This window comes from Dama dama, chromosome 18 (assembly GCF_033118175.1).
Source record: "Dama dama isolate Ldn47 chromosome 18, ASM3311817v1, whole genome shotgun sequence".
NCBI lineage: Eukaryota > Metazoa > Chordata > Mammalia > Artiodactyla > Cervidae > Dama > Dama dama.
This window is the reverse complement of record NC_083698.1, coordinates 9,356,568-9,375,062: the sequence shown is the minus strand read 5'-3', so window position 1 is coordinate 9,375,062 and position 18,495 is coordinate 9,356,568. Positions and strand designations below refer to the sequence as shown.

The window sequence follows — 18,495 nt, the reverse complement described above, 5'->3', positions numbered from 1 at the left end:
GGAGTTTGGAACCATTGAAGGATTTTAAAGAGGGAGATAATTTCTGCTAATGTGTGCCCATTTCTGTTTGACTTACATACTAGATTAGAGTGGTAGATGTAGCAGCTCCTAAGATGCTACGGGCAAACCAAAAGTGGGACTATAGTCACTGTCTGATGTTTATATTCCCGTCTTTGTGTCCAATATCAGGTATTTTAACATTAGTCCTCCAGAATTCCTTGGGAGCTCTCATTAAGACTTGTCTTAACTTTTTAACAGGCCCTAAATTGCATCTACATTTTTAGGATCTACACAGAATACTCAGAAGGGATGATACAGAGTCAGGAATTTGATCTTTATTAAGAAATGGAAAGTCATAACTACCTGTTTCCACAAATCATAGGCATGCACAACCAGGTTTCGCTGGACCATTTTCTTCAAAGTGGTTTACAGAAGACTTTCAGCTAGTTACTTATCTCTGTGTCTGTTTAGCTCACTTAGAACCTCACTCCATTAAAAGCGCAGTAGGTCTCCACCACTGATTTTTCTCTCTGGACTGTGAGCCCAGTTTACAACTCCCAGTTCTCTAGGGAAGAACTCCTTGTGGACAGCGACGGGCCCCCAGGAAGTCATATTTGTAACAGCCCTAGCAAACTAATATGTTAACTCAATGAAGAAAGGATAATCTTTCCATCAAATGGTTCAGGAGAAACTGGATATCCATATGGGTAAAAAAAAAAATGAAGCTTGATCCTTACTTTACACCATGAAAAAAAATTCAAAATGGATCATGGATTTAACATGGAGCTGAAACTATAAAACTTGCTGAAGAAAACATAAGAAAAAGATCCTTGTGACAGGGTTAATATCTGTAAAGTTCCTGAGATATGAAAAACACTATCAATAAGCCATGAAAACAAACTTCATCTTGTTCAGACAGAGAAGCCTGTCCTTGGTAAGAGGATCCCCAGCTTAAGTCAGGGGTGAGGGAGAAGGAGGAGGAGAAACGAAATCTTGGAGACCCAATTTACAGTAAGAAGTAAAGTGGTGTTACTAAGGAGAATGAACTTTCGGTATGGAATAGAACCCCCAGTGGCTGCATTTGAGAGTCTGGGAAAGTTCTGAGAGAACGGGAGTTGGCATCATTTGTTGTGTGATACAGCATGAGAAAGGGAAGGAGGGGGAGACAAAGTGGGAAGGTGGTTTTAAGGAGTTTTCTTATATTTGAGTATAAGCCCATTTTGACGTTTTCTAAGAGTCTACAAAAGATCCAAATTGATTTTCAATTTCTAATGATGTTGTGCTGAGATGGATCCAGGTTTATCCAGATCTATTAATTCTAAGTGAATATAATGACACCTTCTCTGAAGCCCCGGAACACCTCCCTTGAAGTTTTAGTGTTTTACGGACATTATTATGGCATGCCATGTAGTAAAATTGACCCTGTGTTTATCTGTCTCCCTAACTAGCTTATAAACAGGCCCTTTGAAGGTAGCACTTGTGTTTAATCTTATCTTTGTGTCTTGCTCGTATCCAGCTTCCAGTCACTCCGAGAATTACACCAAGTAGGTGTTCAAAGGGCTTTCCTGGTGGCTCAAAGGGTAAAAAAAAAAAAAAAAAAAAATCCTCCTGCAGTGCGGGAGACCAGGGTTCGATTCTTGGGTTGGGAAGATCCCCTGGAGGAAGGCATGGCAACCCACTCCAGTATTCTTGCCTGGAGAGTCCCCTAGACAGAGGAGCCCGGTGGGCTGCAGTCTATGGGGTCTCAAAGAGTCGGACACGACTCAGCGACCAAGCACAGCACAGGTGTTTAAAAATTAGTGTGAAATGGATACATGAGCGATAGATCAGTGGAATTGAGCTTTAAAAGCAATGTCTTTAGCAATATCTATGAGAACACTGACTTCTCTGCCACCGCTTGATGGATTCTGAGGGACTACCTCCGTGCTAGTCCTCGCTTTATGGATCCCCAGCATCCGCACTATGCCAAGCACACAGGCATAGTGGAATAATAGTGGGACACAACAGGCCTTGGAATAATCATTGTATCCTCTGGAATGAGGATTTCAGTACATCAGGAATGGCAGAAAGCAAAACAAGGCCAAACAGAAAGCAGCTGCCTGGGCCATGCTGCTATATTGCTGCTGCTGCGGCTGCTAAGTCACTTCAGTCGTGTCCGACTCTGCGCGACCCCACAGACGGCAGCCCACCAGGCTCCGCTGTCCCTGGGATTCTCCAGGCAAGAACACTGGAGTGGGTTGCCACTTCCTTCTCCAATGCGGCTGTACTGGGTGAGTGGCAAAGGACAGGAATCCCCAGGCGACCCCTGGGAACCGCAAGTGATCGCGGGCGCCCGCCTCTCCTCCGAGGCGGTAGGGGGCGCTGTGGGCTCCCGCGGCCGCCGGGTCCGCGAGGCGCCGCTCTCTCAATGGGGTGGGGAGTTGGCCGAAGGACCTGCTTCGGGCCCTCTTCGGTGGCCGCGCTGGCCTGGTCTCCCCGCTGAGGGCTGGCTGAGCTCTCAGTCCGGCACCATGGGGAAGCGGGACAATAGAGTGGTGAGTACCCGGCGGGGAAAACAGTGGGGCGACGCGGGGCGCGGCGGCGGGAGAGCGGGACCGCTCGCCCTTCCCGGCTGGGCCTGAGAGGCAGCCGCGGCGCTCGGACCTTGAGCCTGGAGACCCGGCTCCCCCCACAGCGGGGCCGGCCCCGGACGCGCTTGCGCCGCGCACGCCGTTGGCGCCTGTGGGCCCCCCACTCCTTTCCCTTGTCTCTCAGGCCCCCCTTTTCTTTACATCCGGTCAGCCCTGCCGCACCCTGTGGCAGTGCTCTCTGGCATCCTTCTCTCTCGCATTCGGGCCAGCAGTGCCCACTTTATAGAGCCGCCGAGGGTCCTCTGACCCCTCCTGTAAACAAGTCCGAAGTCTGAGGCCCGGGAAGGCGCCGGAACTCGCCCCCGCCACCCCGACCGGTATCGCCCGCCCCATCTCTGCGCCCCTCTCGCGCACTCGGGTGGCCCCGAGGCGAGGAGGTCTTGGACGCTGTCCCTACACCCGGGGGGCCTGCAGGGCGCCCAGTTCTAGAGGCAAGCGGGCTCCCTGGTTTGAGAACCAGGATCAAAGCCAAATGCTTTGATGCGGCTCCAGAGCCCAGCACTACGTAGGTGTGTGTGTGTGTACGTCGCTCTGTCGTGTCCGACTCTTTTGTGACCCCGTGGACTGTAGCCCGCCAGGCTCTTCTGTCCATGGGATTTTCCAGGCAAGAATACTGGAGTGGGTTGCAATTCCCTCTTCCAGGGGATCTTCCCAACGCAGGAATCGAACCCGGGTCTCCTGCGTTGCAGGCAGTTTCTTTACCGTTTCAGGCACCTGGGAAGCCCACGGAGCACTTACTAGGCCCCGAGAAGGAATAAATGGCTTGTTGGTTGACTCTGGACTCAGACCCAGGCTGGAATGTCGGTTTGGGGCTCTCCGGAGTTGGATGACCTAGGATACGTCGCTGTTTTCATCTGTAAAGTGGGATCAGTGCAGCCCATAACTTTGTAGAATAGTTGAGACCGCACAAGGCAAGATGGGCGGGCGAATGTTTGGTCTGCAAGTTGTTACTCTGTAAATGAGATGAAAGAGACACAGAAGTAACTAATAGCAGAATGTTAAGAAATGGCTGATGAAAACTCGAAGTTCTCCGTTTTCACAGACGGAGATGGGAGGAAGGCATTCTAGGTGTCCACTAGCTTGGTTTGGAAAGCCCAGGTTCTGAATCAGATTGGATGGGCCATAAACATAAGGAATTTGCGATAAGCTTAGGTTACAGTTGCTAGGCTTGGCCATGATAGAGCTTTAAACCAACGTGCAGCAAAATTTTTAAAATGCTGTCGAAGTTAATGTACTAAATTTAATAAACTAGCTTTTTAAAAATTAAGCGATTAATTTCCTTTGCTGTTTGGGGGAAGGAGAGGTGCTCAAAGAGATTTACTTCTCTGAAATACTTCATATGTTCAAAACTCTTATCTTAGTTTTATATAGTCTTTGTAATCAAAGATGTTTAGGAACCACAGTGGTGAAGTTTGATTACAAGGTTGAGGAATGTTCTTTTCTCCTGCCTTCCTTTCTGTAGGTCAGACCTTATGGTATTGATTCTCATAGAGTTGAAATGGTGTTCTCATGGAGCTTCCTTAGGCTTAAGGTATTGAGTGTTTTGGCTGTTTAATGACCTTAGGCCTTAAATGTTTAGAAATCACTGGACCTTGGGTACAGTTTTCATGCAAAGGCCTAAGATGTTTTGTTTTACTGGCAAAAGGTGTTAGTTTAGACATTCTTTTAAAGCATTTGAAAAACGAAATTTTCAAGTTAGTTTCATTTACTAGAGCATTTTGACGACTCTGGGCTCTGCTGATTCCTTGGTATGTTGTCTCGGCATAGGTAGTTCCAGTAACATTTTGTATGCGCTTGAAAGGTTATAGAAAGGAAAACAGGAAATTAAGACATAGAAGACACAGGTTACCCAATTCAGCCTCCTCGCTGCAATGGAGGAGGTGAAACTATTAAAGTGTTGGTCGCTCAGTCGTGTCCGACTTCTTTGCAACCCCATGGACTGTAGCCCGCCAGGCTCCTCTGTCCATGGAATTTGCCAGGCAAGAATACTGGAGTGGATAGCCATTCTCTTCTCCAGGGGATCTTCCAACCCAGGGATCGAACCCAGATCTCCAGCATTGCAGGCAGATTCTTTACCCTCTGAGCCACCAGGGAAGCCCCCGGAACTATTAAAACTGGGACTCCCCAAAAAAACACTGTGGGTCATCTGGTGACTTAGTTCAGTACATCATAACTTTTGACTTTAAATAAAATGAACATTTGCATCTGAAAATAATGGCATTTTTTTCTTTTTACATTGATGATAAAAATCATGGTTTTAGAGATGACAGAATTGCTTTCTAAAAAGCCATAAATTTCAGGTTGAAGTTTTTTTTTAAAATAGGCTTTACTTTTTGGAGCTGTTTCGGTCTCAAGGCAAAATTGGGCAGAAAGTACAGAGAGTTCCCATATGCTCCCTGCTCATAGACATGCGCTGCCTCCCCTATCTTCAACTCCCACACCTGAGCAGTATGTTTGTTACGGGTAATGAGCATATATTGGCGCATCATTTTCATCTGAAGTCCTTAGTTTAGGTTCGATCCCTGGGTTGGAAGATTAGAGTTCCCTTTTAATGTTGTACGTTCTTATTTATTTATTTTGATATTGTGCATTCTTAAGCAACTTTTTTTTCCCCCACTAAATATTTTAATCCTTGAGATTTGTAAAGCATGAAGGTGTTAGTTGCTTAGTCGTGTCCGACTCTTTGCAACCCCGTGTAGCCCACCAGGCTCCTTTGTCAGTGGAATTCTCCAAGCAACAACACTGGAGTGGGTAGCCATTCCCTTCTCCAAAGGATCTTCCTGACCCAGGATCGAACCTGGGTCTCCCACATCACAAAAGATTCTTTATACTGTCTGAGCCACTGGCCACCCTTTGTGCCCCTTATTTTCCAGAAGTTTCTTTCATGTTCTTTTCTGTTTTTACTAAAACAGATGTATCCTCTAGATAAAAATAAATAATCAAAGTAACAAATGAAGTTCTGCACATTTTGTCCTCAACAACTTGACTGCAGTTGCTCTTTTCCTAGCTGCCCACTTTCATATTCCCTTGAGCCCATTTTGCCATCCTGACTTCCAAAAACCAAACCCATTTTCTGTTACCCAAGCTCATGGAGCAGTTTGGAGCCACAGACAATTCTAGTTACATATAAGTATGGGTGTTTGATTTTAAAGGTCACAGTATTTAAAATGATTAAGTCATAGACATTTTAAGAAATTGCACAATTTATTTTGATTTATGCTCATCCATTATATAAACTATGTAAAACGCACTAATGTTAGAAGCATTATTTTTCACACTTATGCATAGTAAGTGAAAGAGCTTTACCTTTGTGAAATGGTTACTTTTTTGGTTTTTAAAACCTTTTTATTGTGCATCATAAAGAGGAGCACTGTTGCTTAATGATTATGAGCACAGACTCATGATCAGGTGTTTTGCGAGGAGTTTTTAAGATGCACTTCATAAGTATTACCATTGCAATTGAAATAAATAATGGAGCTATTTAGAGTGTACTTAGACTGGGCATAGTGTTTATCAAAAGCTTGAAAGTTAAGCCTTATTACATACTCAGTAATAGCTCATGGAATTGTGCCATAACTTGTCCATGATTAACGTGGACTCCTAGCATATGAATGTACTATTTTATATTCCTCTGAAAAGTAAGCAGTAAGATAGGATGATACGTACTTTGAGGATGCAGTTTCACAGTAGACATTAAAACTCATTAGTGAGTTTTTAAGATACTTGCTAGAAAATTTTAAGGCTGTAAAACATAGTAAATGTGTCTTTAGATTATTTAAAACTACAGTGAAAAATTGCCGCTATACTAAGTCCTCTGCATACGAACCTTCAAGTTGCAAACTTTCAAAGATGCAAACATGCTCTCGCATGTGTAGTCACGTAAGTTAGTTCACCTGTCTGGCGTATATTGTCATGTGTGTGCGTCCTCTTCAAGTAGTTGTGCTTTTGTGTACTGTGCAGTAGAACACAGTAGTACGGTGTGTTTATGTCAAGTCCTGAATGTCCGGAAGCAAGCACAAAGGCAGTGGTTATATATATATAGCTGTTACTACTGTACCCTTCCAGGTAATGTACTGTAATATTAAAAAATGTTTTCTTGCGACTTCCCTGGTGACCCAATGGTTGGGAGTCTGCCTTCTAGTACCGGGGATGTGGGTTTGACCCCTGGTCAGGGAACTAGGATCCCACACGCCATGGGGCAGCTGAGCCTGCGCACCACGACTAGAGAGCCCATAACTAAGACCCACTTTTCTTGGCACAGCACAGTCTAACTGAGAAATGGTTCATTGTTGCATAGAACAAGAGAAAGCGACACTTCAGATTGACAGGTGTTTTGATTTGTGGGCAGCTCATGAGGTACTAGGAGAAGGCGATGGCACTCCACTCCAGTTCTCTTGCCTGGAAAATCCCATGGACTGAAGAGCCTGGTAGGCTGCAGTCCATGCGGTCGAGAAGAGTCCGACACGACTGAGTGACTTCACTTTCACTTTTCCCTTTCATGCACTGGAGAAGGAAATGGCAACCCACTCCAGTGTTCTTGCCTGGAGAATCCCAGGGATGGGGGAGCCTGTTGGGCTGCCGTCTATGGGGTCTCACAGAGTCGGAGACGACTGAAGTGACTTAGCAATAGCAGCAGCATGAGGTACTGACTTACCGAGCTTTTTAATGTTTTCAATTTACTTCAAATGCCAAACAGCTATAGAATGGTTGCTGTTGAGTTCTTAGGCAACTTCTCATGTAATTGTAAGAGGGTCAACCTCGATGATTGCTCTCAGATGGTCATTGTAAACTTGAGATGACTGGCCGCTGTGCTCCTCATCTTCAAGGCTCATCTTTTTTCCCTCTGCAACACTTCTTGAACTACCTCTGCTCTGTACATTGCAACAGCAGTTCTTGGGCCAAATGTCTTGTTGATATTGGGAGTTGTCTCCACTGCTTTACGGCACATTTTGAACTCTTAATAGGAAAATCCACTCAAGTTTGCTTTTTGTCTAACATCATTTCCATAGTCCAAAGTAAATATAAAATAAACAAGTAATAAGTCATTAACCAAAAACCATAAAGTGAGAAATGTGTATTAATTATGACCACATTTATTATGAATGTATTCCAGTGTCAAACGGCAAATTTCAACAATGCAAAAACCGCCGTTATATTTGTACCAACCTAGTATTTCATTTGGGGAGTATAGTGTATTTGATGACTCTCAGATTGATGGCTATTTGGGCATTTTCAATATTTCCTCTTCTGGTGATATAGTTTTAACATCCGTGTATATATTTATAACTTTGAAAATAAAGTTTTTACAGTTTCAAGCTTAAAACAGTTTACCATTAAGTACTGCTAAAATTATGACATGATACCTAAGAAGTAAGAAGGTGATGGATACTATACTGGTTTAAAAGTGATGATCTCAGTTTGTACATTATATTTTTGATCGTTAAGATGGTCAGTGTCATTGGGTGGGCCAACAACTGCTCTGTTGTGGCCTTTGTTGGTTGTCATTTCCACATAAACTGATTAAAAATCTCAGTAGAGACAGTTGAATGAAATATTTGAGGGTATAACATTTGATATTAAAAATATGACTTTTATGCCTCGATCTTCAACATTGCATTGACAGCCACGTGTAGCCTCCATCCTGTAAATGTCTCTGACCTTAGGAACTCTAGCTGTAAGAAAATTATATTAAAGGTTTAACCGTTTTCATCTCAGGTAATTAGGCAGTATCCAATTGAATGGAAATAATTCTCGAAATGTGTTGTTTATAGTGGTTGTGTATTGTTTACTCTGCCAGAGAAATCGAGATGTATATAACTTAAATTTGTTATGAAGGTGGAAAATTTTGTCATTTTTAAAGGTTTTAAGTAAAATGCAATAGATGAAAGTACCTTTTTATGTTTTATTTTTTGGAATGTTAAGTACTAAATTTCAGGCCTCAAAATCAATCTTTGTGATAGTCGTTTCCAACCAAAGTTCTTTTTATTTAAAGAGTAGAAGATGGAGAAGGAAATGGCAACCCACCCCAGTGTTCTTGCCTGGGGAATCCCATGGACAGAAGAGCCTGGCAGGCTACAGCCCACGGGGTTGTAAAAGAGTCAGACGTGACTTAGCAACTCAACAACAACAACACGGATTTGTCAGTTTCTGTTATGAGTACTGTAAGAAGTTAAGTAATTAAAAGCGTTATTTGTGATAAAATAAAAAGTGGAAGAGTTTTTAATAAATGTTTGTTGACTTGAATTAAATTGGAAAACTTAATCATAGGATCAAGAAGTTGAGGCTGAATTAAAGATGGGGTTTTGTATCTGTTCTAAAGTGAATTCTAATAAAACATTGTCTTCTAGACACTGTCATTAACGAATATTCTGCTTTATTTTGTCTCAGTATGTTTTTGGGCAAAGTGTATAAAAATATGTATTTCTGCTCTAGTAAGTGTAGTTTACAGAGCATAATAATATAGTTTTGTGGGGTTTTATTGTACAGAAATATATATAATATAAAGTTCATAATTTTAACCATTTTTAAGTGTATAGTGCATTAGATACATTGACGGTGTTATACAGTTATCACCGCTATCCATTTCCAGAAGTTTTTCATTATCTCAAACAAGAAGCTTTGTACCCATTACACCACTCTCAGCCCCTGGTAAACTCGTTTTTTTTGTCTGAGTTCACTTATTCTAGGTACCCCAAATAAGTTGAATCATACAATAGTTGTCCTTTGATGTCTGCTTTATTTCACTTAGTGTGCTTCCAAGGTTCATCTGTGTTGTAGCATGTATCAGAATTTCACTCTTTTCTGAGGCTGAATAATATTCCATTCTATGTACTGAATTGGCCAAAGTGCTCATCTGGATTTTCCCTTAAGATGGTACGGAAAAACCCAAACAAACTTTTTGACCAACCCAATGTATAGTACATTTTGTTTATCCATTCATCCATAGGTGGATGTGTGGATTGTTTCCACCTTTTGGCTATTGTGAATAACGCTGCTGTGAACGTGGGTATACATGTATCTGTTTGAGCCCCTCCTTTCCATTCTTCGATCCTACTTAGAAGTGGAGTTGCTGAATCATATGGCAATTCTATGTTTAACTTTCTGAGGAATCGTCAAACTTTTCCAAAATAGCCGCACCATTTTTTATTCTCACCTGCAGTGCTTAACGGTTCCAATTTCTTCACATCCTTGACAACACTTTTTATTTTCTGTTTTTCATAGTAGCCATTCATCTGGTGTCTCATTGTTTTGATTTGCACTTCCCTCATGACTAGAAATTCCAGGAGATAAGGGAAGACAGAGGAGCTGGGCATGCTACAGTCCTTGGGGTTTCAGAGCTTTGACAACAATGACAAGTAACAGCGAACATCTTTTCATGTGCATGTTGGACATTTGTATATCTTCTTTAAAGAAATGTCTTAAGTCCTTTGCATATTTTTGAATGGGGTTTGGGGGTTTTTTGTTGTTGAGTTGTAGGACTTTATTTTCTTCCATTCTGTGGCTTAGTCTCTTGATAGTATTCTTTGATGCACAAATGTTTTTAATTTTGCTGAACTTGTTTATTTTTTCTTTGGTTGCCTTGCATAATTTAATTTTTGATAGTTAACAATCTGTGTATAAAATTGCTATCAGGATGGCACAGTATTTCCTGAGATAAAAGATAAAGTAGAATAAACAATGAATTTCGTGTTAGGTCTTCCATCTTTGAAACCTAGTTTCTTCATTTACCATAGTATTCCTAGCCTTAGAGCTTTGTTGGGCTTTTGGAGAAAGTACTACAAAGCCACCTCAGAGTAAGAGAAGAGTTATCAATGTTATTTTCATCAAATTTCTGGTGAAGATACATTTTCTCTGAAATGGTGGTATTACTTACCTCCCAAACTTCTGCGGCCTAATGGTTCAGTTGCTAAGTGAGTCCAGCGCCCTGCAGGCCCATGCACCGCAGCGCGCCAGGCCTCCCCGTCCTCCACTGTCTCCCTGGTTTGCTCAGACTCAGGTCCGTTGAGTCGGTGATGCCATCCAGCCATCTCATCCGCTGTAGCCCCCTTCTCCTCTTGCCCTCAGTCTTTCCCAGAATCAGGGTCTTTTCTAATGAGTCAGCTCTTCACATCAGGTGGCCAAAATATTGGAGCTTCAGCTTCAGCACTAGCCCTTCCAATGAATATTCAGGGTTGATTTCCTTTAGGATTGACTGGTTTGATCTCCATGCTATCCAAGGGAGTCTGAAGAGTCTTCTCCAACACAACAGTTCAAAAGCATCAGTTCTTCGGTGCTCAGCTTTCTTTATAGTCCAACTCTCACATCCATACGTGACTACTGGAAAAACCATAGCTTTAACTAGATGGACCTTTGTTGACAAAGTGATATCTCTGCTTTTAATACACTGTCTAGGCTGCTCATAGCTGTTTTTCAAAGGAGAAAGTGTCTTTTAATTTCATGGCTGCAGTCACCATCCACATTGATTTTGAAGCCCAAGAAAATGAAATCTGACACTGTTTCCATATTTCCCCCATCCATTTGCCGTCAAGTGATGGGACCAGATGCTATGATCTTCATTTTTTGATTGTTGAGTTTTAAGACAGCTTTTTCTCTCTCTTTCACCTTCATCAAGAGGCTCTTTAGTTCCTCTTCACTTTCTGCCATAAGGGTGATGTCATCTGTATATCTGAGCTTGTTGATATTTCTCCTGGCAGCCTTGATTCCAGCTTGTGATTCATCCAGCCCAGCACTTCGTATGATGTCCTCTGCATGTAAGTTAAATAAGCAGGGTGACAGTATGCAGCCTTGACGTTCTCCTTTCCCAGTTTTGAACCAGTGGTTGTTCCATGTCCAGTTCTAACCTTTATTTTTTGACCTGCATACAGGTTTCACAGGAGGCAGGTAAGATGGTCTGGTATTCCCATCTCTTTCAGAATTTTCCACAGTTTGTGGAATCTACACTTTGACTTGATCTACACAGTCAAGGGCTTTAGCATAGTCAATGAAGCAGAAGTAGATGTTTTTCTGGAACTCTCTAGTTTTTTCTGTGATCCAGCGGATGTTGGCAATTTGATGTTCTATTCCTGTGCTTTTTCTAAATCCAGCTTGTACATCTGGAAGTTCTCGGTTCTACTGTTGACACCTAGCTTGACGGATTTTGAGCATTATTTTGCTAGCATGTGAAATGAGTACAACTTTGTGGGAGCTTGAACTCAAGTTCTTTGGCATAGTTTGACCTAGTATGCGTTTATAGTAAAGATTGCTTTATGAGTAAGAAAATGATTATTTTAATGGAGTTAATTTTTGTTTTTTTCCTCAAGGCCTATATGAACCCAATAGCAATGGCCAGATCAAGGGGTCCAATCCAGTCTTCAGGTCCAACGATCCAAGATTATTTGAATCGACCAAGGCCTACCTGGTATTTGTGAAACAATTTACCTATATAAATATATATAAGGTTTTCATAAATGTTTTAAAGGTCATTTTACAACTTCTACTGATTGCCAAGCAGTTGCTAGATAACATCATTATTTGAAGTAGTATTTAATATGTGCTTACTTTTGAACGTATAAAACACACGCATGACTATAAAGCAAGCATTTAGGAACCCACCACCTAGTATAGCTAAGCTGAAGCACTGCCAGAGAATGTTTCATACCAAACACATCTCTGTCTCCTAAAAGAGACCTTAACCTTGCAGTATTCCAGGCTATTTAAAGTGGTAGGTTTGAATAATTTAACCTTTCTTTGAGGTGTAACTAAGTGTTGAGAAAGAAAATGTTAGGCCTTATTTCTGGTTTTATCTGCTGGCTTTACAGTATGTTAGGATTTCCCATTGTCTGAGTTGTGTGTTAAAGTTTGTTTTGTTTTGCCCTTGTTGAGTGGCTCCGATCTTTTGTAAATAAAGCATCATAGCTCTAACATTATTATTTTTCAGTATGTCTTATTATTAAATACCCATACTCCTAAAGTGACATAAGAGAAGATTTAGAGATGTTAGCTTTTTATTCCTTCTAAGGGCCCCCAAGAGCTGGGCAGCTATAGTTGAAACTTGTGCTTACACACAACAAGGAATCCTTCCTTTGAGTTAAATACGAAGTAAGCTGTGTCTGCCCCTTCATCAGTGCCATTGTTTATTGTTTCAGCATACAGGAGAATAAATTATTGCAAAACAAAGTGTGTTTTATCTTTAAGATTGGGGAGAAGGGATGAATACTTTTTTCTTTTTCTTTCTTTTTTTTTTTTTTTTTTGAGAAGGGAAAGGCAAAGTGCCTAAGCTAGTGAATTATACATGTGGTCAGACATCCCCAAGGCAGCCCTCATGTTGGGTAATTGCTAGAAAGATTCACAGATAGTTCTACTCATGGGCAAGGTTTATTATAGTGGAAGGATACCAGGCACAGTCAACAGAGGAGAAAGGCACATGGGGAGAAGTCCAGGGGAGATTGGGGGTCAACTTCTAGGACTGCTTCTGTGGAGTCATACAGGATGCTGCCTTTAATTCCCTCAGCAGTGAGTTGTGATAACATGTGTGAGATGTGGCCAACTAGTGTGATTCAGTATGTCCAGCTTTTTTATTGCTGATTGATCAGCCTCTGCCTATCAGCTGCCAAAATTTCAGACTTCCAGAAGGAATGCAGATGTTCATATAAACTGTTGTATGTGTATAGATAGGCATGGTGAGCACTCTTATCAGGGGACGGTGCCAAAATCTAAGTTCCCAGATACCAGCCGGGGCCACTCTTTCTTGTAAGCAGGTGCATTATAAAGTGGGTGATTTAGTAGTAGACTGTGGTAGTTCAGTCATACAGGCCTTAACTCACCCTGACACTGCAGCTACTGGCTTTGTGACCTTCCCTAAGCTACAGCCTCTTTCTCTCCTATATAATGGGAGTAATAATGCTACCTTTTCTCAGAGGATTGTTGTGAGGATTAAAGGAAGATGTATTTAAAACAGTACCTGTTCTGTGCCTGTGTGCTCACTTGCTAAGTCATTTCCAACATGGACCATAGCCCACCAGGCTCCTCTGTCCATGGGAGTCTCCATGCAAGAATACTGGAGTGGGTTGCCATTTCCTCCAGGGGATCTTCCCAGCCCAGGGATTGAACCTGTGACTCCTGTATTGACAGGCAGATTCTTTACCACTGAGCCACCTAGGAAGCCTTTACCTACTGTATGGAAGTACTCAAATGTTTGGTGTTTAAATATTAGTGTATATAAACTTATATAAATTTAAATATATATATAAATATAAATTTTTATAAAATATTAGTTCTTATAAACCCATGTTCTGGAGAGGAATGATTATGTTATCTGATAGGATTTATTATGATAATTAATTTACAAGGACATGAGCAAAGAAATTTTAAATGTAGCAACACTGGAACTGGAATGGAGGCTTATTAGGATATTAAAAAACTATGAAATTTTTGTTGTCAGCATCCATCTCTAATTTGAACTGCTTGAAAATTTATTGTACATTCTATTTTTTAAGGGAAGAACTGAAAGAACAACTAGAAAAGAAAAAGAAAGGCTCCAAGGCATTGGCTGAATTTGAAGAAAAAATGAATGAGGTTTGTAAATTGTGCCTTTATAGAAAAAGACACTAATCTTTTTTCTTACAATAAAAAAAAAATGACATAATTTTTAATAAGCCAAGAGTTTGGGCCTAGCTCTTTAAGGGGACTCTGTATTTTAGAAGTGTCTTTGTTACATTGAATATGATTTGTATTTAAGTATTTGACTTCTTTAAAAAATAAATAGAGAAAAACCATCTTACGGTAATTTAAATCATCTTACGTTTTCTAAGTGTTAGGTTCGTCCCTTCTCTCCCCTGGTCCCCATGCCTCCATCTTACCCTGGGATTTCCACGATGATGTTTGCGTGTTGTGATTGCAAATCTACATGTAGTATTTCAGCCACAGTATAGATTAATTGAACTTTTATTGTCTGGAAAGAGAATTTAACCACCTTTCTTAAAAAAGTTCTCAGTCTTAGTAATAACACCTACTCCTCCTTTGAGTATACAGTGTGGAATTTCCACCTCATAATATCCTCTTTGAAAGGAGCTCATTGGAGGCTCCTTTGGTGACAGGGAAAAGGATTCTTAAACCTGCAGCATCTTTTGACTAATTAGAGGCTGAGATGGGAGCAAGATAGTAGAGGATGGAAGGAAGGAAGTAGTTGTTGTCTGCACATTTCAGTATAAAAGGAGAAGGGGGCGACAGGATGAGATGGTTGGATGGCATCACTGACTCAACGGACATGAGTTTGCGCAAACTCAGGGAGATAATAAAGGACAGGGAAGCCTGGCGTGCTACAGTTCATGGGCTCGCAGAGAGTTGGACACAACTTAGTGACTGAACAACAATGGACAACAACATTTAGATATATTAGGAGGGGAGAGACGACCTCTGATGTGTTTATAATTTTTCTGCAGAACTGGAAGAAAGAACTAGAAAAACACAGGGAGAAATTGTTAAGTGGAAGTGAGAGCTCATCCAAAAAAAGACAGGTAATGCCATTTTTATTTTATTGCTATTCTTACTCTCACAGTTGGGTTTACATAGTAATGCTGTGTACTGCTGTTAATAGGTCCATTGGAAAACACTACCTTATTTAGATTTGTACTTGTATTTGTTTGCTTTTAGAGAAAGAAAAAAGAAAAGAAGAAATCTGGTAGGGTGAGCAAAAGTTTTCCATTTTTTCTAAATGTTATAATCAAGAGCCTACAAAACAAAAAGTAAGAGTAATTGATACAAACTGTATGCTAACTCTAGATAAGTCAGAGTCTGGAGGTCCTTTGGTAGTTATGGGTGGTTTTCTTCTGTTAGTGATAATAAAAGGAAGGTGCTGACCTCCTTATAACCTTGTGACTCCTTCGTTACAATTAAAGAGGGAAAATTGACTACTGTTGCCACATCTTTGTTACTTTGGGGGGGTGTGAAATTTGACATTTAATATTTAAGTCATATAGCATCTGTTTCTCAGAAACTAGATTGATTTCATTAAGTATTTGAGAGACTTAATAAAAGAGAAGTTCCTGCATCTCACAAGCTTTAATTGTTTTGTGCTTGGTCAAGTATTCATCTTCTTCTTCATCAAGCTCTGATTCTTCCAGCAGTTCTTCAGATTCTGAAGACGAGGTAATGTTCGCTGCCGTGACGAAATGTGAAATACGTGAAATGGCCTCTCTGATACCTTTCATAACAAGGGGAAACCTGTTATGAAGTGTCTGTTGGAAATGTTTACTTCCAAGTTTTGATTGATTGTCTCTGAGAGCACTGACATGAATAAATAACTAGATACTTAAATACTGGTAAATGTATTTTTTAGATTCCTAGATTTGTCTTGTTCATTTAAGAATATTAGTAGAAGAAATGGATTTAAAAATCGGAAAATCCATTTTAGCTAAGAATTACATGTGACTCAAATCACTTAACGTTTTTAATTTTAATTTTAAAAAAAGTGATGTGTGTATGTTATATTTTAAATATTAATTTTAAAATAAAACATTTACAAGCTGATATTTTCATTAAGTTTTGTTCATTGATAAAGTTTTGATGTCAATTAAATGCAACAAATATATGCAACGAAACAAAGCAAATTATTTATGTTTCATGTAGGATAAAAGACAAGGAAAAAGGAAAAAGAAAAAAAAGAGTCGTTCACATAAATCTTCTGAAGATTCCATGTCAGAAACTGAATCAGACAACAAGGTAAAATTGTTTAAATGAGCAGTGTTTTGGATAGCAGACATTTACTTAGATTTTCTTTTCTTTTTTTTTTTTTTTTTTTTTTTAGATTTTCTTTTCGTTCTTACGATAGTAAGTAAATAGCTCTCAGCATTGAAATGTGACACTGTTTTTTGTACTTTGATGCTCTGTGCCACTTAATTGATGCACTTAATATTGTACATAGGGCATTTAATTGTTCTCTAAATGCTCTAACATATAGATAGGTCTCCGTGTCTCAAAATTTTCATGGTAACTTTATGATAAACATGGCAGACATTGTTTTTCCCATCTTCATAAAGAATTTGTAGTGCAGATATAAAGCATCTTGCTTAAATTCATACAAATAGTATTAGAATTGGAAGTTGAATCTGTCTTTTGATATCTGATCCTTTTTATGGTACTCTACCTCATCTGTTCTGTACTATCCAGAATTATCAGGTAAGTTAACTCTCAAACATTAGTGGTCATAAGAAATACATGCAGGTTATAATAAAAATGTAGATTCCTGGGCCCCATCTCCACAGTCTGATTTAGTGAGGCTGATTAGGATCAGAAGTCTACATTTTTAACAAATAGTCTCTATGATTCTGACGTGGCATTTCACAGTTGACAAGCACTGTCCTGGGGGTCAAGGAGAACAAAACCACTATGTGGTTTTATGGCGGATATCTGCTTGACCTACTGAGATTCCTTCTGATAAAATGCCCGGCATCTAGAAGCACTCAGTAGATGGTAGTTTTGTTTTTAAAGCAGAAGAGCCAGTTTAGTGATCCTGATAGCTAACGTTTATTGAACGCCTGCTATGTATTAGGCCTAGTTCTAAGCACTTAACTTTTAACTCAGTCCTCTCAGCACTCTATGAAGTAGATATTTATCCCATTTTATGGATAAGGAAGGCTGAGAGAGGTTAATAGCTAGCTCAGAGGGATTCAAAAGTAGAAATTCTTGCCTGGAAGAAGATTTCTTTCAATCATTATCACCTTTTTGATATTTTTGTTCATTGTGGTATAATGCTATATCTTTCACATTTAAAATTAATATATATGTGTGTGTGTTTGTTTAGGATAGTTTAAAAAAGAAAAAGAAGTCAAAAGATGCAACTGAGAAAGAAAAGGTAATTTATATTTTACGTTGCCTTTTGTATATTTGTGTGTGTATATATATTTTAATATTACTCATTTAGTTTTGACTGCGCTGGCTCTTCACTGCTTTGTGTGGACTTTCTCTAGTTGCAGCAAGTGGTAGCTACTCTTTGTTGCAGTGCATGGACTTCTCATTGCCGTGGCCTCACTTGTTACAGGCTCTGAGGCATGCGGGCTTCAGAAGTTGTGGCAAACAGGCTCAGGAGTTATAATACGTGTGCTCAGTTGCTCTGTGGCATGTGGAATCTTCCCAGGCCAGGGGTTGAACCCATGTCCCTTGCACTGACAGGTGTATTCTTCCCACTGAGCCACCGGGGAAATCTCTACATTGTTTTAATTTAAGATACTTCATTTCCTTTAAGAATTGCTTCAAGAAATCAACAATAAAGCATTCCCTTTTTAACTTAAGCAATTTCTTTTGCTTATTGGGTTCGTTATTGAAGGTAAAAGATGAGAAGAGTATTCCTGCAGAGAGTTTGTGTAGATGTAGTATATTATCTCAAAATTGAAATAATGGAAGATTTTAAACATTCCGTTTGTTTCCTCACTCATTTTGTTTTATTTTATTTTATTTTAAAAATATGGAACGCTTCACGAATTTGCATGTCATCCTTGCGCAGGGGCCATGCTGATCTTCTCTGTTTCGTTCCAATTTTTAGTATATGTGCTGCCGAAGCGAGCACTCCTCACTCATTTTACAGAAGGTCCTTTTAATGAAAGAACATGGATTTCTGTTTCAAATTGAGTATACCATAGATAATTTGAAAAATCTTTTTTCTACTGTAAGTAGATGTTTTATCTTCATTTATAGCTTATCTATGCTTAATGCTAAATTTATGCCTCTCTAAGTTTCTAATTCATGATTTTTAGTCTTTCTGATTCCCTGGAAAAGGAAATGGCAACCCACTCCAGTGTTCTTGCCTGGGAAACCCCGTGGACAGAGGAGCCTGGTGGGCTACAGTCCACGGGGTCACAGAGAGTCAAGCACAACTTAGCACCTGAGCACA

At 40.2% G+C, this 18,495-nt stretch overlaps 1 protein-coding gene and 1 non-coding gene across 2 annotated transcripts in view; one reads left to right on the top strand and one right to left on the bottom strand.

Moving 5' to 3' along the window:
- Positions 1-2,395: 2,395 nt before the first annotated feature.
- The window catches only part of FAM133B (family with sequence similarity 133 member B), a 28,036-nt gene continuing 11,936 nt past the window's right edge, over positions 2,396-18,495 (top strand). Inside the window, exons 1-8 of the mRNA XM_061164891.1 lie at positions 2,396-2,534; positions 11,930-12,027; positions 14,105-14,183; positions 15,050-15,124; positions 15,261-15,293; positions 15,693-15,755; positions 16,236-16,328; positions 17,410-17,460. Coding sequence (XP_061020874.1) covers positions 2,511-2,534; positions 11,930-12,027; positions 14,105-14,183; positions 15,050-15,124; positions 15,261-15,293; positions 15,693-15,755; positions 16,236-16,328; positions 17,410-17,460 — 516 coding nt within the window. The 5' untranslated portion in view covers positions 2,396-2,510. The remainder of the gene's footprint in view (positions 2,535-11,929; positions 12,028-14,104; positions 14,184-15,049; positions 15,125-15,260; positions 15,294-15,692; positions 15,756-16,235; positions 16,329-17,409; positions 17,461-18,495) is intronic.
- On the bottom strand, positions 18,064-18,171 carry LOC133073151 (U6 spliceosomal RNA). The gene has a single exon (XR_009696861.1). It is a non-coding gene; the product is annotated as a U6 spliceosomal RNA (small nuclear RNA).